Source organism: Ambystoma mexicanum, chromosome 1p (assembly GCF_040938575.1).
Source record: "Ambystoma mexicanum isolate Mex_15411 chromosome 1p, UKY_AmexF1_1, whole genome shotgun sequence".
Taxonomy (NCBI): Eukaryota; Metazoa; Chordata; class Amphibia; order Caudata; family Ambystomatidae; genus Ambystoma; species Ambystoma mexicanum.
This window is the reverse complement of record NC_090921.1, coordinates 1,078,420,626-1,078,445,368: the sequence shown is the minus strand read 5'-3', so window position 1 is coordinate 1,078,445,368 and position 24,743 is coordinate 1,078,420,626. Positions and strand designations below refer to the sequence as shown.

Below are 24,743 nucleotides of genomic sequence, written 5' to 3'. Positions count from 1 at the left end.
TAGGGATCTGGAGGGATTACTTAGTATCCCTTTGTCTAGCTTCTCACGTAACATTTTTATGTTACCGTTTCTACAAAATGAATGGCTGGTGGCAGTGGTTTACTTTTTACTACCATTGCGTGTTTTTACTGCGGGGGTGGCAATTTTGTCAAAATGGCCCAGGTCTTTTGTTGCCATTTCTTGCTGGAAAGGTCCTTCTTGAGATTGATTATGCGCGCCAAACTAGGTTTGGTCCCTTGGTTTTGTTTTTGGCGGGATTCACGAGTGGCTCCAGTATGTCTGGCAGGGGCAGGAAGTGAGGGAGGTGCCAGAACCTCTGTGCGTAATCCCCTTGGTTACAGGAATGCACCCAAAGTTGATTGTCCAGCTGGCTGTCCAGCAAGGACAGCCACCCTGCTGTGTGGTTGACGGAGGCTGGAATGAATAGGAGAAACCTGCATAAAAGGTGAGGCTTTTTGGCTTGGACGTAGAGTTGACCACTGGACGAAGGGATCCAAAGAAGAACTTCGAAGAGAGTCCTGCTGCAACTCCTGGACCATTGGTTTGCCCAATGAAGCACTGCTGCTGCGCTGATGCTCCGAATTCACCTCGACTAGAGAAGCCCTGCGAGGACGACTTCTCCCTTTGGGTTGGTGGGACCGATCAACTCCAAAGTGAACTCGTTTTGACATCCTCTCGGAGCTGGCTGTACTTCCACTGTTGGTGGAACCGAAGTGCCAGAAAAAGGAACACCAAACGGAGTGCATCACTTAAGTCGGACATGAGCTTGTGGAAGATAATCCGGACCGGACTCCCAGTAAGCAGGACTGACCAAGCCTGAGCTACCTCAACAGACTGCTGGACCCAGATGCGAGGAAAGTCCAGAGTGGTATCCGAGAGTCTGCGGTCGTGCTATTTGCTGAGACGCAAGGAGTTGAAACCACAGAAGTTCGCTGAATAGAAGTTTGTCCTTTGCTGCCACTGACCGTCCCATTCCTCTTGTCCTTACGACTGAAGCCCAATAACAGTATCTACAGAGCTGCACAGGAACAGAAGCCAGCTGGAACCATTTCTTCTAACCAAAAGGTACTGTAATGTTTGAGAGGATTTCCCTCTTGTTGTAGCCTTACTTGATCTCAGTTGAGACTTGTCTTGTTTGCTTCTGTAGAGTTGCTTGCGTCTTCTACTTCTCATAAGTCTCCCAGCTTGTGACCCTACTTTTTTTTACAAAGACTTTAAAACATTGTGCAAGACTTACTTAACTGCAAGAAGTGCTTCAGTTCACCTAGACTTTTGACCAATTGACATTGGCTGGCCTGGCTCCCTGAATGACTTCTTACCTGCTTCTGTCTTACTTTCCCTCCAGGAAAGGGTTAATTTACTTTGCATTTGGGGGGTGTGTTCAAAAGTACTTAACTGCTTCAGAATATTTGTAGGACCTTGTTTTATTCTGAATTATCTTCACTTTAACACTCATCTCAGTATTGCTCTAAATGTACCAGTGATCTATTAATGTCCAGTGTTCTACCTATTTAAGTTATTAATTTGGTCGAAGCACGACCTTTTGACGCCTCTACTTAAATTTTGTTTTAGACATTGAGGCGCTTTACACCAATATACCCCAAGATAAAGCTGTCTCCAGTCTACGTATTATGCTAGCTAGAAGGCCCCTTCCTCATGCCGTTCCCACAGAATTTCTTACTGACTGTGCAGAATTGGTTCTGTCTAATAAAGTTTAAAGATACTTATTTGCAAACTAAGGGTACAGCTATGGGCTGTACCTTTGCCCCCAACCTGGCCATCATCTGCATGTTTCTGTTTCAATAAAATCACATACAACATTACCAACCCATTTGCCCAATGCATCAAATTGTACCGCCGGTACATAGATGATATTCTGCTGCTTTGGGAAGGAGATCTTGCTACACTGGACCGATTTATGCCTTGGCTTAATCAGGTGGACTCCCAACTTAAAATTCACCTTTGAATTTTCAAACTCCAGGATTGCCTTTCTCGACCTATCCATCTATGCTGAGGAAGGTTGCCTCCACACAGAACTACATAGAAAACCCACTGAACGTAATACCACCTGGCAATTTAAGAGTCAACACCCTAAGAGCCTATTACGCAACTTACCGTACGGCATGTTCCTACGGTTATGGCGTAATTGTACTAACATTTCCCAGTTCAACAAGCATGCAGACATTACAAGCGAGGTTGCAACTCCGTGGGTACCCCAAAAAACAAACTCTAGAAAAAGAGTGCGTTATACCAACCGTGATGCTTTGCTCATTGCACAACCCAAAAACACAGTGAACAGATTGTTTGCGTCTCTACTTTCTGTAAGTTTAGTGGATCCATCAAGGGCATCATCCTCAAGAATTGGAGGATTTTGACCTTAAAAAGCCCCGGTTTGCATTTAGAAAGGCGAAGTTTGGCTCAGAAGCTCACTCGAGCCAATAGATTGCCACATCAACATCATGTGGTTAGGGACGTCAACTTACAACCTGTGGTAGGGCACTATCCCTGTACTACGTGCATGGCCTGTAGATTTTCTAAAAAAAACCACATACTTTGTGAATGAAGGAAGACAATGGGATCTCCGTACTTTTACTACTTGCAAAAGCAAGAATGTGGTGTAGGCCATACAATGCCCGTGCAACTTGTTTTACATAGGCAAGACCTCCAGGGAAATACATGTACGGATCAATGAACACCGTTCCAAGATCAGGATGCGTTGCCTTACTGCCCCCATGGTGACCCATTTTTTAGAGAAGGGCCATGACGCAGACTCATTAAGATGGTTCTGTCTTGAGAAAATGTCAGCCAATGGCTCTGTACAAACCACAAACAAACAGGCATACAAAGAACAAATGTGGATTTTTAATCTTAGGACCTTACAAAAAGGGCTCAATTCCATGGAAACATGCGAGTTTAACTTGGGATAGTCCACATTTTGCTATGGCTAGCGCGTTTGGCGATTTGGTTACACACAGGTATAGCCCTATAATATGTGGCTGCTTTTGACTCTATTATCTAGCTTTACTGTACAAGCCTGGTTATGTCAGCTTCAGACGATATTTTCCACCTTAGACACAGGCTGCCATTCCCAATTGCTTAATTCCATTATACACAGCTACCTTACTTGCACTATATGGGCAGTATGCTTTTCAAGTTGTGTGTGCAATATAATGGCTACATTGTGGTGGCTGTTTTTATCACCTTATGGGCATGGGTACCTTTGCCTTGTAGGATGGTCTTTTCTCATTTCATTCATTGGTTTTCATTTCCGGTTCCACGCATTCATCTCTCCAGCTGTAGCAGTCTCCTTCATTGGGACTTTGGACTAGTCCTCTATGTCTTCACGCCGGGCGGGCCGTTGCTTGCACGTGACGGTTGCGTGGGATTACGCTACTTAGCTTCCCTATGTGTCCCGTCTTGGTCATGTGATCCACACCGCGCTGAGTTTTCATTCAGTGGAGTACGCGCACGGCTGTGTTTGCAGGATGCGACGGTGCCGTCCTAGGCTAGTGGGCTGATGGCAATTCACACAGCCACTTGATTCCTCATACCAGCGCATCCTGTTACTAGTAAGGTTAGTTGGTTTACCCTATTGCCCCGTGCCCATTTCACCAGTTAGGCCGCGTGTCTTATGGTGCCGACCATATACATGTCAGCTTCCGTTATCCAACTTTTGGGTCAGCCGTGTTGTTCTCTGCTAATTAACCATGCGGGTCTTCTGGCCCTCATTAAACTAATTTTGGTTTCAGTAGTGTTTGCTGTACCGTTTAGCCACCATGCCGCTTGGCCTTGGTCACGGACGGTCCCAGCACCCCGCTCGTATCTCTTCCCAATGGCTCTAGTTTCACGTATACCAATTTGATTGTTGTGTCGTTTTCGGCACTCTTGTACATTCACCTCTCAGTCCACAACAGTGTCATGTGGCCGCGTTTAAGAGATATTGTTCGCGCTCTCTCTCTCTAATTGTTGTAGCAGTACACTACTTACCTTATCTTTGTGGTGACAGTCAGCTTTATATTATCATTTGATCCACAGCTCTCCCAGGCTTGCCAAGTCGACAAAGAGCCCTTTGTTCGTATCCTGTGTCTAGTAGTTTCCTCCATCAGACTCCACTATGATGGGCACCACCATACATAGTTTTTCAGGCTTGACAGGTAATTATTGATTTTCGTTCCAGTTAACATTGACTGGCCCTTGCTCTGGTTTCCTTTTGGCCTCATTGTACCATTCCTACTTTTTCAGCCCATGGACAGCCTTAGCCTCCGGCAGGGCCCCTCTCTTCAGCAAAGACATTCTGTTCCTTTATCGTACCAGTGCCTGGCTGACTGTGCAAGGTCAGTTTTTGCCCTTTACTTACTATTCCACCACTATATGGGACGTTCACCCCCCTGGTAATTCAGTCTCACCCACTGACTTGGCACACCTGCCTTCCTTTCCTCTGGCTCTCCCATGGTCTCTCAAATTAGTGCTCCTGCATACTGTATGAAGTGGGCACCTTTGTGTTTGGGCAGTTATTTTTACCTCCGCTTCTGGGATGTTCACTTGATTTTACCTATTTTTCCAAGCACCTAATTTTCCTTTCTTTACACTTGGTTTTAAATAGGTGGCACATAGTGGGTACATTATTTAAATTATTCAGTTTGTTTCATGAGGTGGGGCACTGCCGCATATTTATGCAGTAATGCTCTTCTCTTGCAGTCTTCTGTTCCATACCTCCTGATGAAGACATTGTGCAATAGACATACCACGTCGAAACCGGTTGAGTTTAGTCCCCAAGGGATGTGATCTACACTACATGCTCATTTCTAGATCTGCCCTTGTGATAGATTGTTTTAATAATTTTTTCTATTGTGTGTTTTTCTGCTTCTGTAAAACAAAAAAACATTAAAATCATTAGCTGGGCTGTGAGGATTGTGCTCGCTCCCCATTATGAATTAACTGTCATTTTTAGCTATTGTTGTCTGGATGATTGTCACGTTGAATGCTGCACTATGAATGGTCTGGATGATGGACTAATTTTAGCCATGTTTTAGATGTACTCCTATTGTTGTGATATGGAATAATATGTTCGTTAAAGCACTGTGTTATTGATATTTTTTTCAAATTCCTGTATCATGACTAAATAAAATTGATACAATTTGTAAGCAACAGTCTTGCTCTCTGGACAAATTTTTCCAGATTTCTGTGGTACAATAACGCTCTGGTCCAGAGTATAGAGTTTCCCTGCTCTTTTCTGTTTTTGTAGGTCTACCTATTTAAGTCACCTGAAGGTGTAGGAAGTGTGTGTGCCATCCCAAATGGGTATTGGCCGATTTAGAGAAACTAAGTGTGTATTTTGGAGTGTATTTGTGTGTTGCTATTATATTGCCCCTTCTGAAGGCGGCCTATTCAAACTGACAAATTAATAATCGTTTAATCAAGAAACCTTCAGTATAAGTGTTTATTTGGACACTTGTCATTGTGAAGCTCTGTACCTCCCCTACTGCTCACATTGACACCTTGAGGATAAGCCTGGCTGCTCAGCCACATTACCAACCTGTGTAGTACCAACTTATACCAAAGGTTGGGTTCCTATTGCCAGGAGGTCAAGGTTGTTGTAGTGCACCCAAAGGGTACTGCTCCAAATCTTACCTTTCAGATCCCCATGAAATACTGTGCAATTCCTTCAATGGAAGAGGCCCAACTGGCAGAGTATCACACCCATATGCAAATCGTCAATGGAACAAAATATAAGATCCAAGAATTCTTAAGTTCACCACGCTGGAAGTGGGGAATGCTTCAGAAAGGTTTAAGGCCGTGAGTCACGATTAAGTGGGGGTATATTATTCGCACAGAGACAGAAGAATAAGGCTGGAAAGTAAAGGCAGCGGATGTCTAGAACGCAAAAAGCCAATCGGTTAGGGAAGTCAAACTCAGATGCTGGTGCTTTACAGTTTGACCAGTCAACCTACGCCATCTTACTAAAGGAACAAGCAGAGAACGTTTGAGGGATGTAGGGCCAGGGATGGAGAAAGTGAGTGCCCAGACGGATGCAATCGCAGAGGAAGATGTGCTGAACGATGCAACCGGGAAGGGGCATTGCTGAGAAATTCTGAGACTCAAATGTGGGATCTATAATTTGATCAACTTACACAATGAGCTTGGAGTAACAGGATGAGAGTCCACAGCGATTAGTCAGGGAGGGGCCCGTTTCCAGAGATTCAACCATGAGTGTTGATCCTGTGGACCCTGCTATCCCTGGATTAAGATCAGTTCCCGACAAAGAGGAACATTTGAATACTGGAAATTCCATCTTTGCCCTGCATGGAATAGAGGGACAAGGAATATCCCAGAAATGGCATAATATGCTACCCTAAGTATTGGGTCCTGGGAGAAGGGCCCTAGAAGACATTACTGAGGTCCCCGTATCGGAAGGTTGGGCAAAGACCAACACCAAAAAATTGGAAACTCAATTTTCACAAACAGCTCTGCCAGTTGAAGGCAGTCAATATGAAAGGTGCTTCAAAGAAAACATACTAGCATGGAGGGTGTAGGCAAAATTGGGTCTGGGTCCTGAAATCAGAGCTCAATCGATTTGGCATTTAAAAGATAGGCACGATTGGAAAGACTCCTTGATCGTAACAAGGCCCGAATATTAAATAGGAGGAATGTCATGGCTCTGCTCAATTGCCTCCTGAGCCTGCAAAAAGTACTTTGAGGATCTCCAGGTAATTGAATTTGTGGACAAAGTACGAATGGACGTAGTGTTTCTTCACATCCAGTCGGCTGTGGTGAAACACTTAACTGGCGGCAAGCTTGAGCCTTTGCATACTGGGCTTTGATTTGACTCCAGTATCGGGAGATCAGGAATTGCTGGACAATCTCCCTTCAATTAAGGCCCTAGTAAATGGAGGTGTCTGGGAAGAAGTTTGTTCTAGTTCACCTCAGGAGACAAAGGGAGACCATGGTGGCTTGCACGCCTACAGGGCCCATTGGAAAAAGCACCTTCTAAATCCAGGAGAAGTCAGTAGTGTCCCAAGCTTTGTAGGAGATCAGCTAGATAACTGCTCTCCTGCAGTTTTCTACAAGAAACAAGAAATAATCTCCCATGGTCCTCACCAACTGTCCTGTATACAATAGCAAACTGGGAAGGGAGATTCCAGTCGGTGGCCTGGCATCCCGGAACACAAGGGGATTCACGCATCTTTTCAATGAAGGGGACATAAACCTGGACAGCTTTGATATTTTCTTGCAGGAAACGTGGCTGAGAAGTGCACGAGTCCTAGATGGTTTCATGGTTACAATTAATCCAGTAAACCTGGCTGTGGGCCTGCCTTTTATCCCACGATTACTGATGTTAGTTGGAAACAGCCCGGGTCTAGTTGTAAAAAAAAGCAGTAAATTTAACCTGTTAATTCAAAGTTTATCTGTGCAATGGAATCCTTTAAAAACTGGCAAGGGTACGGAAAAGGCTAAAGGGTGGTCACGGTCATTAAATATGTACTGGAAACCTAAAGTTATGAATAGCGAGGAATTTGTGGGTCAGGCCTCGCTACTGCTAGATGGGGCATGTACTGCTAGTGGCAATAAATCTAGTGGATAAAGAAAGCAAACAAATCGTAATCTGAGAAAAGGCGGCTATCTTGGTCCAGATTAATGAGCTCAAGAGACTTCCTTTCCAGGAGATATGCCGTGTATGCCAACATGGTCAAGAGGGAAACAGCTGTCATTGACTATGTATTTGCAACATTTGACTTGTTTCTAAGAGTGAAGGACTTTGAGGTGGTATCATGTACTGCTAACCACCATAATTTACTGAAGGTGCAATGGTGGGAGGTGGTGAGGGTTGAGGGAAAGTGGATACAGCAAATGGGGATGTAGGCTTAGAATGTTTAGAGCGAAACAGAGGCTGCTTATAGGCTGTTACACAGGAGTGGGAAGTGTGACGATGGAGACTGTCAAACTCGCCATTAGACTATTTGCCAATGCGCCAGTCCTTTATGGTTTAAGGTTTTGCCTTTGGTCCTATTCAGGTAAAGCATTGCCATGTACACAATAAGATCATTATGGGGAAAAAGACGTGGGTCCCTTGCTCACTGCGCCATAAGGTACCAAGCTGCCGAAACATGTGTGGGGTTACTTGCGTTTCTGTGCAGAGGGGACCTGGCCTAGCAGTTAGGGCAGGGCTGCTTCCATGGCTGCTCCCATTAGTGGCAGTACCTAACTGATCTGCATATGGCTGGACCCCTTTTGCAATGGCGCAGAAGGGCTAAAAACAGTAGTGTGGAAGGTTGCCCAGAGCAATGCCAGTGGTTCAGATTAATTCATTCAAAACCTTTCGACCATCATTTTTTGGGGGGAAAAAGATCCAAAAAAAGCTTTGAGGGAGGTGAACCACTGTGGTGGCGACCAAGCAGGATTCGAAGGTCACAGGCTAAAAAAAAACACCTATAAAAACTGGCTGAGTGAGCTGCAAAAAAAATATGGCCGATACATGGAAGCTAATCACATCTTGCTATGAGACACAGGATGCCCATCAGGCTTATGTAGTATGTCAGACCGCGTGGGTGAGCCTTTAGAAGCCTATATTCAACAGGGAATGAAGAGGAAGATGGGAGGAGTCTACAACCTCTTACTGAAGGGAAGAGGAAGGGAGGGGTTTACGACCCCACATTGATTGGTTAATAGCACAGAACTGGTGACTTAATAGATCAAATAAAAAAAAAAAAAAAACTTAGCACATTGCGAGCCCCAGGCCCAGATGGGCTAACAAATGTAATGCTGATAGGATAACGAGAGACTGGTCCCTTCCACCATCATGGGTGCGAGCTGTGGTGGTCCCTATATTTAAGGGGAAGTAGGGACGATCCGGGTAACTATCGCCCTATTGCCCTCTTGGATGTCGTGGGAAAATCTATGGTAGCTGTCTTTTGAGGAGGCTGAATGATTGTCTGAAGCTGGTTGCCGGGATCCTTATCAGACTGGTTTCATGAAGGGCCTGGGTACTGCTGCCATGCTCTCTATCCTCAAAGGAAGGGCATTAGAGGGTAAAGGAAAGATTTGAGGCCTTTGAGAATTTTGTCCAGGCATTTGACAGTGTTAATGGAGCAAAACATTGGTCCAAACTGCAGCAGTGGGGGTGTCTCGACGACCTAATAGAACAAATACGAGACCTGCACACAGAAACCACCCCGAGTGCAAGACTGAACATGACGCGCCTCCTAACTGAGGCAAATCAGACCTGGAAAGGCCTAAAGCAGGGGTGCCCAATGACACCCACCCTGTACAACCAATCCATCTCAGATTTGGCCATGACTCTGGACAAGGCAATTGCATTCCCTCCGAAACTTAATGGGACCCCAGTGGGCCACATTTTAGATGCCGATGGGCTGGTACTTCTGGATCAGGCTCAAATAGGACTTCAGCGGCTGTTGGGAAAGCTAGAAGTGTGTTACAAGAACGGGCGGACAATAAACCTAGACACAACTAAAATTCTGATCTGGAGAAGCCTTAATCTAAATCTAGAAGGCGATCCCGATGGTATATTGGGCAAGGCCAAGTAGAAGTGGTATATCATTTAAGTACCTGGGTGCTTCTATTAATACAGGCAAGGCAGACAATCTGTGGAATTGCTGTGAGTAAAGGATAATAGACTGGCAGCCCAAGCTGGAATACTAAAGAAAAACTACTATAGGTTTTCAATCAAACCCTAAATACATTTTTTTAGAATCTAAAGATAACAGCAGTGCTAGCATTCAGCTATGAAGCCTTGTTTTTTGTCCCGAAAATGATGTGGCCTGCGATTGAAGGCCTGTTTTGGAAAAAGGTTTTGGGCCTTCCAAAGTCCACGCCTATTCAGAAAATCCGGCGGGAACTGGGGTTGACCTCATTGAGGGGTAGAGTGAAAGTCTCACTATTCAGGAAATGCGTCTTGTAAAATCCACACAAGATACTTAAACTGAGAGATGAAATGAACTCCGGAAAATCAATGGCCCTGAGGAAATGGAAATTGCAATGTGAAGAGCCACTTGAAAAAGCCTTGGCATCTGTAGAAGATCTGAGGTGAAATGCAATGAAGGTTAAGAAAAACATATGGAGAGCGGATTGGATTGAGTCAATGGAGAAGGCTAGCAAATACAAGTTTCCCTATAATTTAAAGCTTGAGCCAAGGGCCGCTGGTACGCTCCCCAAATATCTTGTCAAATTTCCAATTAGCTCCCACTTCGATCTCACTTCATGAGGCTAAGATTTTACTTTTATCCGTCTGTGGAGGTTTTGGCCGCTAGAGCAGGTGCAGACAGCAAATGAGCGATCTGGCGGTTTTGTAAAACTGAGGGATTGGTGGAGACTGTTCTATGTGAATACTGTGATGGCCGAAAATGCCTACTTATCTTTAAAACCCCTTTACACCACATATATGCGGGGGGGGGGGGGAGACCACTGCAGCCCCCCCATATTATATTCCATTACCCCCTACACATATATATGTGGTCTAAGGGGTGTCCAAAAAAACAAAATAAGCATTTTCGGCCGTCGGAATTGTGAGGGCAACATTTTGGTACGATTCTGTGGAGACTACTTGCCATTTTGTTCTATCTTGTAGACATTTCATTGATGTAAGAACCAGCGTACTTGGAGGTTAGCTGAATGAGGCAACGACTAACACGGGACGAGTGGTGGAGTCTAATGAGCAGGGAATGTTTCCTGCAGGTTTTTGCAATACTACACCTGGCGAAGGTATGAGATACAATAAGGTCCTGATGTGCGGGAAATGCTATGTCTACAATGATTTGGATATGTTTTTGATGGATTTCAATGAAAATGGAACTGATGTGCTTGGGGATTTTTTTTAATGGTTTGTAAAAAGCTATTTAAACTAATAAATTGCAATAAACAAAAAATGTGAACTTCCAAATAGCTTTAGTATTCCTGTGTCTCCCCCTCAGATTCACAAGTCTCATACAATGACAGTGCCACTGTGACAAAACAAATCAAAATAAACATTTGTACCAGCATAGAATATCCCTTGTCATGCAACACCCCGCCCACAGAACACATCCCTTCCCCCAATCCCACCCCTAAGCATAGTGTCCTGAACGATGTTCATACATGGCCCAGAACCAGAGTCGCTGCAAATGCAGAAAAAAAAATAAAACCTTGAACATCTCCACTTCTGAGCCCCTCCTCCCTCCACCAGAAATGACGTGCGGATCCCACCCTGCTTTTGCACCACCACCTACCCCTTTGAAATGTGGCCTTCGGACACTGGGGAAAAAAGTGACTGCAGTACTCATAGTCCAAAGTCCATAGTCCAATTTCCTCCATCCTTGTGGGAGTCCCCCAACATGGGGACGGTACTGGAACTATGCAGCAAAACATTGAGATTTCCCTTTAAATTTAGTATATCATGCAGGGGTGTAGCTTTGGGCGCGGGAACGCCCTGCTGAGGCCCTGGCGCCTCACCTCAGTCCTCTGAACACATCTGACGCTTAGATACCTGGCTACACTTTAAGCCCTTGGCATACTAGCACACGTGTGGAGGAAGAGTGGCTTGGGACAAGGAGTACTTTAATTAGGTCCCACCCTCTTTCTTCCATCTGTGTGGGTGATTCCACCTAAGAAAAACATAGGGTGTAGCTGTGGTAACCTGCCTCAAATCTAGTCATAAGCAAAAAGGTTCTTCAGAACCACCTGACCAAAGTCTGCATCGTGCCTGGAGCTGGTGTTTAGTGAGTAGTAAGGCTGACTGAGTGACCCAAGTAGCCGCCTTGCTGATGAAATGTGACGGCTGTGGCCATGGCTCTGACCGCATGAGCATGAATCCCTTCAGGAACTTGTTTGCCCATGGCCGTATACATCTCGGAAATGGCCTTAACTGTTCAACGGGCAATTAGGGCCTTAGACGCCTGAGATGGGGGAGAAGCCCCCAAAAGTCAAAATGCTTTGACATCCTGAAGGATTTTGTCAAAGAGAAAACTTGAACACCCTAGAGGTCCAAAGAATGCAAGGCCCTTTCTGCCTCCGACTAGGGGTTCAGGAAGAACACCGGCAGGCAGATCTCTTGATTCAGATGGAACGGAGAGACAACCTTGGGCAAGAAGTTTGGGTGAGTGCGCAAGATGACCTTGTCATTGTGAAATGTGATGAAGGGCATGCACAAGACAACACCTAATCCTGCACTCAGAGGTTAAGAGCCACCAATTATACAGTCTTTACCATCACTAAGTGGATGCCTACAGAGGCCATAGGCTTAAAACATTTGCGTTGCAAGGCTACAAGAAACACATTAAGGTCCCAGATCGGATGTAGCCTATGCACTGGAGGAAAAAGCCTAGACAACCCTTTAAGTGGGCCTTAACCACTGGGTTGGCTGCCAAAAACAAGCCTGTAAACACTGAGGGCTGGCAGATAAGTGCGGCAAGTATCCACCTGAATTCCAGAACAGGTCAGGTGTGCTGAACAGGCCAGTACAACATCCAGAGGACAGGGTCCAGAGCCCAATGGTAAAACCTAGTCCATTTACTCATATAATGGGACCAAGTCTAAGGGCCTGCGGAATGATGTTCCAGTTGTCATCCAAAAATTCAGCATGCTGAAGCCCCAGCTGATCAGGAACCAGGCCCAGTTCGGCTGGGTCCAGATCTTCCACTGCGCTGCCCTTCTGAGTCTGGAACCCCTGATGGGGATCGGAAGATGGGCGGGACCCTCAGGGCCCAATTGCAACATATCCAAAAACCAGGATCTTGAGGTCAGTAGGGGCAACCAGGATGAAGCTGCAGCCCAAGGAACCCGAGAAACTGCGGAGGGTTCGCTGGAGCAGAGGGGTGGGTAGGAAAGTGTAATACCTGCAGCCATGCCAGCAGATCTGGAAGGCATCTCCCAGTGACCCCCCGACCACAACCTTCTATGAGGCAAACAGGGGGCACTTCACATTCATCGGTGATACCAACAAGTACAGGTCTGTGTAACACCCCACCTCCTCCCCCCCAACGAAGGAACAGGGGCAACAAGGAGTTGTTTTGCAACTCAGTTAATCAGCTTCTGTATTGCTGACCCATGGCAGGTGAACTGCCAAAATCCAAATCCTCTGCATAAAGGCCCATTCCCAGATCGAAACCGCCACCATGCAAAGGGGCAGGGGAGAGGCAAGGGGGGAGGGTTTACCCCTGCTTGTTCAGGTAAAACATAGTAGAATTGTCCGTCCTGAACAAAGCAGACTTGTCCCCCATTAGGAGCAAAAAACACCTTTACGGCCAGGCCCACTGCCGTGAGGAGATTGATATGTAGGAAGGCTTCCGTCCTGGACCATGCCCCATTAATCGCGTAGCCCTCCATAATAGCACCCCCCCGGCCTGAAAGGGAGGAGTCAGTCACCACCAGGGTAGGCGCCGGCCGGGTGAAGGGGGGCTCCCATGGAAACACTGCCACCAACCAGCGAAGATCGGGCATAAGGACCCAGTCTCCCGATCCCAATTGTCCACGAGGTGGAGCTGGAGGCACCTCATCTCGAGATGGGTGCGCTGTACAGTTAGCACGAAGGAGGCCAACAGGCCCAGAATGTGCTGGAACCATCATGCCAAGGTGGTCGAGTTTGCCAAAAAAGTGCCCCACCGCCTTCCAGATGGACATAAGCCTTGCAGATATGGGGAACACCCACTGAAAGCTAGTGTTCCAACATGCCCCTAGGAAGACAAGATCCTGGGACGGGCATAACTGCCATTTCCTCAGGTTGAGGGAAAACCCCAGCTGAAGGGTATCCAGTAATCTGTGACAGGAGTGCACCACCCCTTCGGGTGACCCCGCCTTCACCAACCAGTCGTCCAGATATGATGGCCATCCAAGTGGAGAAGGTCTGCCACTGCATTGATCAACTTCGTAAAGACACGATGGACAGAGTTCAGGCCGAAGGGCAGCACTTAGTACTGGAAGTTGTACAACAAACATGAACCCCAGAAACTTCTGCTGAGATGGATATATGGGTACATGCAGGTTCGCATCTTTGAGCTCCAGCGGACACATTCAGTCCCCTGCACACAGTTTCTATGTGCGCAGGAGTAATCTGGAAGCGTTCCAGCGGTAGAGAAAGGATTAGCAAAAACAGGTCCAGGACTACCCTCAGGCCAGCCTGGTTTTTCTTGGTTACTGCAAAAGTTCAGGAATAGTAACCGAAGCCCGAGTCTACAAAAGGAACCAGATTAACCGGCTTCACCTTCAAGAGCCAAAGGACCTCCTGTAAAAGAGCTGGTTACCCAATCTGACAGAGGGAGAGGATGGTGGAGGCAGATAAAGACTGAACCCTGTGGAGACTACAGAAAGGATCCACAGGTTGCTGAAAAGACACTTCCAGGTGTCCTGGAACAGAGCCAAATGCCCCCCCCCCTCCACAGGCAAGCTGTGTTCCCCTGACATCACTGCTTCTTGGTGTCGTAGGAGGGGGAAGGAGAGGGAGAGAGGAAAAACCTGTTCCACGTCTGCTGGTTTCTTCTGTTGTGGCTGGGTGACCTGTCAGGCGTAAACGTACGGTTGTCTCGGAACCCCTTAAAGCCAGAGAAAGTTCAGGGTTTGAATTCTGTCCCACCCTGGGATTGAGGGAAGGATGTCTGACCTCGCTTTGTCAGGATGGCCAAGGACCTGGCGGTTTGGGTGGCAGTTCTCTTGGTCAATTTGTCATCCATGGACGAAGGAAAAGGGCAGATCTAGGATCCGCTCCTGCATGTCAGAAGGAAACTGGCGTGCATCCACACCGTCCTCATCTCAACCCTCAGGTAAAGACCTATGTGGGAGACCAAAGACACCATGAGGTCCGGCGCAATGGCCAGGGATCTGCCAGACCGGCCTTGAAGGAAGGGAGTTGGGCAGAAATTCCCAAGCTCCCGCCACAGCTTCTTGGGGCCGCAGCCAAGAGCGTCCGCGTTTGCCAGCCGCATATGCAGTCCTTATAGTAACAGCACTTTCTCAAGGACGTGTGCTCCTTGGAGGAACAACGGGAGGCGGCTCCCATGGAGGAAGATGACGATTTAGAATATAATGAGGTTGCAGCCACCACAGAGGAATAGGGCTGCAGGTGGGCGGCAAGGAGGATTGCCTCCCCATCCACCAGCCTGAAACTGCTGTCCAACTTCTTGTTCATCCGGGCATTGGCCCTGGGCTTTCCCCAGACCACCTGCGCCACCTGCAGCACATCCTTCTGGAGGTGACTGCCAGACCGGATCATGGTGCACTTCCCCAAAACCTCTGCTAGAATCCTGGGAGGATTCCTCGGGCAGAGGGACCTCCCCCCACGTTCTCCCCCAGAAATCCACCAGGCCCCAAACAGTCTCATTTGTACAAGCTTGTAATATTTAACTTCTGCATGCAGTGCTGCCATCATTTTAACAATCACAGCGCACTAATTAAAGACAGACTGCCACAATGGACATGCAATTGACTCTTCCCCATTTAGCCTCGTCTTCTCAGAAGAATTGGCCCGTTGCAAAAAATTTCACATTTGAAATGGTATTCAAGAAATCCTTCTCAACTAGAACTCATCCCACTTACGCCTCATGCATCTGCATCAATATGTATTCCCATACCTGCAGTGCTACTCTACCACACTTCACCCCCCCCCCCCCGAACCCACTGCCCTATATAGCTGTGTCATTTTCCACTCAATCTGCCTGTCATCTCCCTCCATGTGAGGGCACTGAACATCTTCACCAGAGAATAGCTAGATATTTGTTTTGCCAGTGCTTGCATTTTAAGACAAAAATTGTGCACATAATTACGGACCCAACGACTAGAGGGCAGGATTAAGCAGAGCAAGTCAATTTATACCAGATTCATTAGCCAAACAGTTATGGCATATACTGATGTCAAATTATTCTGGTGAATAAGAGTGGAGTTTTAATTTCTCAATTTTAAAATCACAAATTACCTCCAATGTATCTGCTTTTCTTTTAATACCAGCCTTTTCGTTTTTTTCCTTGGACTGCTCATCAATAATCAATGTTCCTTCTTCATCACTGCTTCCTTCTGCATTTCCTTTCTTTTCTCCATCTCCTTCTGCCTCTGCATCACAGTCAGCATCTACCTCTTTGGTTCTTTTCTTCTTAGGTGGCTGTCAAAAATATAGTCAAAGCAGCAACTCAAATAGAGCACAAAAAGAACTGCCTTACTTTAGCACAGTTGGGAAATAACCAACAGCCCCATCACCACAAGCAGCAGCTTACTATTAAACTGCATATTTCTACAGTAGCAACTCTTCAAATGGATTGCCATCATCTCTTCAATGGTGGTGGCTCACCACAGTTCTACAATACCTCCTACAGGTGTTAAACATGGCACGCTACTAATGCATTACAAAAATAGGATTATCCCCAATGATCCATCAGGAACCAAGAACAAATTTCAAAAACAAAGTCAATACATTAAAATAAGACAGGTTTCATTATTTTTTTGGAAAACCTCCATAAAAAGCAATGTTCTCAACGTGTACATTTGAAAACCCTGCCATCCATCTGCTCATGAGGTCTTGTAGCAGGCATAATACTACATAATTCTCTTTAGAGAATGTGATAAAGTTGCAGTGGAGGGCGACTAGGTGGGACCAGTTATTAAAAAGAAAGAAACCCAGGGTGAAGCAATATATCTGCTTGCATGGAGTGGATCCCTGAACACATTCCCTGGAGCTCAATTTTCAAATTTTGTTATCCATTATCACTAAAATCTTGTTTCTGCAGACTGTCATTTTTCTCTTCACAGAGAAACCCCTTCAGTGAAGAGAAAGTGAAGCAAAATGTCATCAGCAGAAACAAGATTTTTGTAAAAATTGGATAAAAAAAGCCACTCCATGCAACCAGACGGAACAAGTTACTTACCTATAGCTCTTTCTCCAGCAAGGGTCTGGCATGGATTCACATGTTCATGAATAGTCTGTCAGGCCGGGAATCCTCGGTAAAGAAAATTAGTTTCACTTTATTACAATTTCCTATAAAGCAATGACTGAACTCTGGGTCATACTGCCCCAGCCAATAACTGCCCACTCCCTATGGCAGCGATCTTCAGATTTGGTAGCACATAAAGTGTCAGTATGACCAAGAAGAGTCGCAGAAGGGAGTGTTTGCATGTGAATACAGAACAATGCTTGAGAAGAACAAGTTACTTACCAACTGATAACCTTCTTTCGATTGGATCCAACGTATTCCTCATTTTTGACATGTAATGTCCACAGCTGTGTACTTCGAAAACTTTGTCGACAGAGGGCGTCCTGTGTCGATGGCGTCGGGTCGATGTCCCTCGAAGGCCTCCGTCGAGGATGTCGTCATCGGATGTTGTAAGTAGGACGCACAGCGCCCGAAGCCTCAGTTTATGTTTTTTCCCCCCCCAGAACGTGTGGCACCAGTCCAATGCTTGCATCACTACACAAGTCTTGCGGAATCGTAAGTTGCAATCGCATAGGAAAATTCTACAGAGGGGCGGGCAGGATGGGAGGGTGATGTGGAATACGTTGGAGGAACTTCCAATCGAAAGAACGTTACCAGTTGGTGAGTAACTATAGATTGTGTCCTCCAACGTATTCCACATCTTTGACAGACTCCCAAAGCAGTACCAGAAAATGGAGGGAAAAGAATTTAGAGTACCCAATCAGATGGCAGAATAAATAACCGCCTTACCAAAAGCAACATCTTGACCATGGATAGTATCCAGGGAGTAATGTTTAACAAAGGTGTGGATAGAAGCCCATGTGGCCACATCACAAATATTCCTAACAGGAACTCCACATTGGAGGTCTGTGGAGGTAGTCACGCCCCTAGTGGAATGAGCTTGCAACCCTTCAGGAGGGTCCATACCCACCAATCGGTAACACACAGTAATGGTGAGGACAATCCACCTAGACAAGGTCTGTTTGGTGTCCAGCATATCCCACAAAGAGTTGATCGTCCACTCTGACCCTGGATATCCTGGAAAGATAAAAGCTCAGAGCTCTCCTAGGATCCAACCTATGGAGTCGCTCCTCTTCCTTACCAGGAAGAGGAGGAAGTACCACTTTCTGGCTCAAATGAAAATCAGATCGTACCTTAGGTAGAAAGGAAGGACGTACCCTTAGTACAACCCAGTCCTTGTGGAACACAGTAAAGGGCGGCTTAGATGAAAGTGCCTGCAATTCACTCACTCTGCAAGAGGAAGTAACTGCAACCAAGAACACTGTCTTGAAGGACAATCTCAAAGGACAAGAGTGCAAAGGTTCAAATGGAGCACCCATTAGAAATTTCAAAACTTAATTCAAATCCCAAACCAGCACCTGGAAAGGAGACGGCGGGAAAACATTAGTCAGTCCTTTAAGAAATTGAGAGATCAAAAGGAAGCTTAAAGTAAGAACATACTTCAGACGAGCGCTTAAGTATAGACAGCGCCGCCAGGTAACCTTTAATGGTATCTACTCGAAGGCCCCTGTGGGCCAATGAAAGCAAGAAAGACAAACCATAGGGATGGAACACTGAAAAGGATCAACATTTTGTCCTCTGCAACGGTCGCAAAAGATATGCCAACGGTACAGGGATTTGGTTGCCGGCCGCTTTGCTGAAAGCAACACCTCCATCACATCATCCGAGAGGTCCCAGCCTTACATCTCAACCTTTCAGCTACCACGCGTGAAGGTTGAGAGTCCTGACCTCTGGATGGAAAACCTACCCCCTCCCCCCTCCGAGAGCAGATCCTCTCTTTAGGGAAGACAGCGTGGAGGGCAGATGGACAGGTCTAGAAGGTCCGGGTAGCATGCTCTCCTGGCCCAATCTGGAGTATTGAGGATCGTGTGGGACCCGTACCTCCCTAACACTTGAGGAATGACTGGGACTGGAGGAAACTCGTACAGCAGTGGGAATGACCAATCCACTACAAATGTGTCTCCTAAGGCTCCTCTCAGAGTAAATTCTCTTGAGCAGAATCTCACACTTCTGGTTGGTACTGGTAGTGAAGAGATTCCCCTTGTGGGGTTCCCCAAAGGCCGAAGATCTCCAGAAGGAATTCCTGAGCCAACTCCCAGTCGTGAGAGCTCGCGCTCTGCCTGCTCAGAGCGCCCGCAGCCGCATTTTCGTCTCCGGCCAGATGAACTGAAGAGCGCAATTCCCTGCTGGATGGGCCAGAACCAGAGCTACATTACCTCTGCACAACGGAAGTGACCCTACCCCCCCCCTTTTTTGTTGAGGTATTGCATGGTGCCACACTGTCCCGATCAGGACACACTTGCCCCACACAGACAGAAGAAAAGCCTTCAGGGCTAGCCTGATGGCCCTCAGCTATAACAAGTTGATGTGGAGTTTGGACTCCGATGGAGACCAACAACCGCTGGCGGTCAAGTCGTTGGCATGAGCGCCCCATCCTGTGAGGGAAGCATCCGTCACTACAGTCCTCTCCGGCCATGGTTGCCAAAACGGCTCCCCTTCATCAGGTTCCCTTCGTTGGCCCACCACAGAAGATCCTGTGAGACCTAGAGTGGAATTTGAACTGGGTCACACATCTTGAGGACCCATTGCAGGCATCTCAACTTCAGCCTGATCTCTGGCACCAGAAAAATGCAGGCTGCATTGAGGCTGAGCAACCTTTAGAATTCGAAACCGGGAGACTCTGGGCATGTTGAAACTTGTCCATCATCTGCACAATGTGATAAGCCCTCACCGTGGGAGGCAAGCACTCCAAGGACATGTCCAACACAGCCCGATGTACTGGAGCTGTTGGGGAGGTGTCAGATGCAACTTTTTGAAATTGAGGGATAAGCCCAGCCAGTGGAGGGAGCGGCAAGTGAGACTGAGGTGATCCAATGTTTGCTCAGGAGAATGCGCATGGTCTTCCCGGTAGGGGTAGATGAGAACCACCCCCCCTCTCCTGAAATACGCTGCCACCACCACCATTAGATTGGTGAAGACCCTTGGGGCGAAGTCAAGCTGAATGGCAGCACCCGAAACTGAGTGCGAGTCACCAGCCACAGACCTCAGGAACTTTGTGCTTGGGATGAATCGGCACGCGAAAGTAAGCATCCTGAAGGTCCAGAGACACCAAACAATCCTGAAGTTAACGGGCCTGGAGGCCTTGAGAAAGAGTGACCATCTTGAACTGGTCCTTCCTGAGAGGTCTGTTCAACCAATGCAAGTCCAGGATGGGTCTCAATCCCCAGTCTTTCTTTGGGATAAAAAAAAAGTGGAATACCAACCCTTGTTCCTCTCCGCTACAGGCACCAGTTCTATAGCGCCTTTCTCTAGCCGGGTCAAGATCTCCTGCACAAGGAGCGGATTCAGAAGCTTCAAAGAGATTCCCTGGTGGATTGTCGTGAGGCCGCTTTAGGAAGGGAAGGCAGTAGCCGTGGGCTATTGTATCCAGAACCCAAGCATCCGAAGTAATGGCTCGCCACTCTTCGAGATACTGAGACATTCTGCCCCCAACCGGCGAACCATGGGACATGGCCTCATGACTGTTGGAGCGGCTGCAGCAGTGCCTGAATGCAAAGAGGCATCTGCCCAAGCGGCTTTGGCACCTCCATTCCCCCCCACCCCCCCCCCGACCACCACGGGTACTTTTACACTGACCCCTTTGACTGGCGGCTCCTCTCGTTCTACCAAAGGAGTAGCAACAAAAAAGAAAACCCCCCAACCCCCACTGCTGTCCCCTAGGACGGAAAGGCAGAGGTTGACGCACGGCTGCACTTTTGCCACAGCTTTTGAGGCCCGAGTGTGAAAATCTTGCCAAGGCACAAGTGACGTTGGCCGATTTCAGCACCATACTCCCCGCAGAAAACACCTTGCGTGCCCAACCGTCGAAGAGTTTGTCGTCCCCATCAGGAGGGATGGTAGGGTACACCGCCTGCCTTGAGGTGGCCGTAGCCACCTGAACCACCAAGCTCTAGGGAGTTGGTTGAGTGGATAGATAGCTGGGGTCGCTACCGGAAGGGCGGTATTTCTTGGTTAATGATTTGTTAACAGCCGGAAAAGATTCTGGTGACTGCCAAGCAGCCAACACCTTTTTCTGTGCGGTTAGATGAAAACCTAACACCGGGTCAGAGGACGGACCTTGATCTAAAATGTCCGTAAGATTATCTTGCACAAAATCTTCAGGAGGACTGGACCAGCCCAGATACTGCCAAGACCCTAGCCATGAGCCTCCTGTAGGACTCAACATAAGCCCCAGGCTCAGGCCTCCCAAATTCCACTTACAGAGAAGTGTTGAGGCCACTAGCGTCATGAAGTGTTTGTCTCAACTCTTCCAGTTGGCTATCCCCTGAAAAGACAGGAGCCCCAGTAGGCTCAACAGGGTCAAGATCAAAATCTGACCTCTACTCCTCTTCATAGTCATCCAGAGGGAGGAAAAAGTCCTGCCTCGGAACAGCTGTGAGCCTGTATTCCACAACAAGCCTCACAGACTTGGAGGATCCACAGCAGTAGGGATCTCAGACGTCAAATTTCGGCCAAAAGGCCTCGAAGTTGTCGAGGGCACTGATGGCTTCGACGTGGACGGTGCCGTGGGCTGATACGAAGGCAAAGCTTAGACATCGGTAACCGACAGACTGTGCCGACGGAGTCAACGCCAACCTCGAGCCCTTAGCAGGTTTCTGCGGACTCGCTGGGGAAGAGGACTGCGACCTGGAAGCACATCCCTTGCGACCATTCTGAGCCCTGTCCGAATGGGACCTCGAAGGTTCCTGATTAAGATCGCGAGCCACGGATCGAGACTGTTCCTTGCTGGCTTCGTCAGAAGGCGCATACGGAACTGTGCCTTGCGAATGGAAAATCAGCAACATCTGCTCCCGAAATGCAGCCCATTCCTCTGGGCTGGAGGTCTTAGGCAAGCCACTTTCCTTGCAGCGCCATCCTCCGAGGACGGGGAAGGCAACCGGTGACGGCGCTTCCTAGAACGCCAAGACAAGAAGGATTAATGGCAGGAACCGCTCCTGGACCGTGGCACCCGGGACTCCTGACACGGAGAGTAACCACTCGAATCATCAGTGGACAAACCCTCGGGCTTGAATTTATGGGACTTACTGGGCATGGAACCCCTACCTACCTGAAGCTTCCCCTTATGCTCCTGCAAGGCCTTAGTCAGCGACTGGCATTTGGAACAGTCAGTGTTGTGACTCTCGCCCAAACAAGCACCACAAACAAATGCGATGCAGGTCTGTGACCGACAGTTCAGACTTGCAGTCCCGGCAAGTCTTGAAGCCAGACCGCAGAGTTGGAGGGGTCAAAGAAGAAATCTTCACAAGGAATATCACACGGCGCGCTGAGTCTCTGAAGCAAACACGTTTACGAAAACAGAACCGAGGCAACGGGCGCTGTGCGTCCCACTTCCAACATCCGGTGACGTCGTCCTCGACGGAGGCCTTCGAGGGACATCGACCCGACGCCATAGACGCAGGACGCCCTCTGTCGGAAAAGTTTCCTAAGTACACAGCTGTGGACATTACATGTCAAAGATGTGGAATACATTGGAGGACACAATCCAATCAAAATTATAAATTAGTCACTGCAGTGACTATAGTACTCTTAATCCATAGTGGCCTTTCCTCCATACTGCACAGAAGGGCGAGAACCTTTTTCACCAGAAAAAAAAAACGTGTTCCCTTTAAATTTAGAGGCGCGCAGGGGTGTGGCCCTGGGAGCATGCGCTGCCCTGACTTTGCCCTCCGGTGCCAAACCTCAGTCCCCATTGACGCGTCAAAAAAAGATGTAACATTGCCCAATGACACCAGTATTATTAGAGGGGAAGTATAGTGGGACGTATGGCGGAAAGGGGACTATGGACTAAGACTAAGTTAGTCACTACGGTAACTTATAATTACTCTTACGCCCCGTCCCCTTTGCTGCATGCTGCATGGGTGATTACAATTGAAAGTAGCCACAGTGTGGAGAGGAGACTCCTTAAGCAAATAGGTTCCTGAGAACCGCCCGTCCGAAAGCTGCATCAGATCTAGAGCCGTCCTCCAAACAGTTATGCTTGCAGAAAGGCGAGGGAGTGGCCCAAGTGGCGACCCCGATTATGACCTGCCAAGGGACATGGCGATGGAACGCGATGGCCGTTGCCTTCGTCCTGACTCTGGGCATGCAGGTTAGCCAGAAGCGGCTTTTGCTGCCCCTCGTATGCTTCTTTGATGGCTGAGACCATCCAGCGTGATATGGAGGCCTTGGTGGCCCGAAAGCCTGGTCTTGCACCACCAAAGGTGACAAAAAGGGCATCTGACTTGTGGAAGCCCTTAGTCCCATCTTGCTGACTCTTCGCGCTAAGGTGAGGCCTACCAGTAAGGCAGTTTTGATGGTGACCAGCCTGATGTCCACAGACGCCATTGGCTCGAACGGTTTGTGCACCACGGCGCAGAGGACTATGTTCAAGTCCCACACCGGATGTGGCCTCCTGATGGGCGGGTAGAGCCTTGCAAGCCCCGTCAAATATTTGACAAATCGGATTGGAGGAGTAGACCCTTCCTCAGAGTTCTTGTAAGCCCCGATGGCTGCGAGGTAAGTGCGGCAGGTGTCCGCCTGCATGCCTGAGCAGGCGAGGAGCGCAGCGAAGGAGAGCAAGTCGTCCAAAGTACATGCCAGGGGGGTCGAGGTCCTTGGAGTCTGCCCAGTGGCAGAACGTGGTCCATTTACTCTTTAACTGGGCCCTGGTAGCCTTGCTCCTGGCACCCTGATCTCCAGATTGGCCTGGGAAAGGCTGAGGTGCCTTAGCGTTACCTGCTCAGGAACCACGCTGTGAGGGCTAGTTTGTGGCGCGGGGTGGATGACCATGCCCCCCTGCTGCACCAGATGATCTGCTGGACCCGTCGGGAGGTGAATCAGAGGCATCTCCTAGAGGCTGAGCAGCTCTGAGAACCATGGCGCAGCAGCCAGTCACCATGGAGCTATTAGAATGATGTTCAGCTGGCGAGGTCCTTGATCTTGCAAATCACTCTCAATCAGCAGAGTGGGCAGGAAGGCGTATGCAGTTCCACTGGATTTGAAATGCATCGCCCAGTGAGCCAGGGCCCTGTCCCTGCCAGGAGGCGAACTGAGGGCACTTATTGTGGTGCAAAGTGGCAAAGAGATCCACCTGGGGGGGGATCCCATCTGCTGAAGATCTCCTGAATAACGAGGTTGTTTAACTACCACTCTTAAATGGCTTGACACAACCTACTGAGCCTGTCCGCCTCCAGGTTGGCTTCCCCAGGGAGGTGGACTGCCATGAGGTAGATGTTTTCCAGGGTCCATTCACATGTTGATTGCCAGTTGACATAGTACATGCTGGTCGAGTTGTCTGTCTGGACGAGGACAACCTTGCCCCCGAGAAGTGAAAGGAATGCTTTGAGTGTTAGCACATCCAGTCTCCCTTGCACAATGTCTACGCTATAAAAACTGGCTTAACCATCTTGAATTTTTGTAGAGTTAAGGAAAAGTTGAGGGTGGAAAGGTCCAGCACAACTCCTGCCCGCCTGGTTCTTTTTCTGAATGGCAAAAATCCTCAAGTAAAAGCCCAAACCTCGCTGGGAGGCTGGGACTTAATCCACGGCCTGGCTCTCTGAGCAACCGGATCTCTGTCAGAAGAGTCGCTGTTCCAACTTGAGGGAGGGGGAGGAGGGAGGAGAGGCTGGGAAGGGTAGGCGGTACCCCATGGATACTATAGAGAGGATCGGGGGTCTGCGTTATTCTGTCACCAGAACTGCATGGAGAGCATGCCTGCCCCCCTACTGTAGACACGTGGACCCGGAGGGGCGTGTAATGTCCGTTTTCCCTCAGAGGCTGTTGCGGAGGAGGGGGAACTGTAAA

At 48.1% G+C, this 24,743-nt stretch overlaps 1 protein-coding gene across 1 annotated transcript in view; it reads right to left on the bottom strand.

The window, feature by feature from the left end:
- Nucleotides 1–24,743, bottom strand: part of HDGF (heparin binding growth factor) — a 273,077-nt gene that overhangs the window by 48,024 nt on the left and 200,310 nt on the right. The window contains exon 4 of the mRNA XM_069604603.1: nt 15,893–16,075. Within this exon, the coding sequence (XP_069460704.1) occupies nt 15,893–16,075 (183 nt within the window). The remainder of the gene's footprint in view (nt 1–15,892; nt 16,076–24,743) is intronic.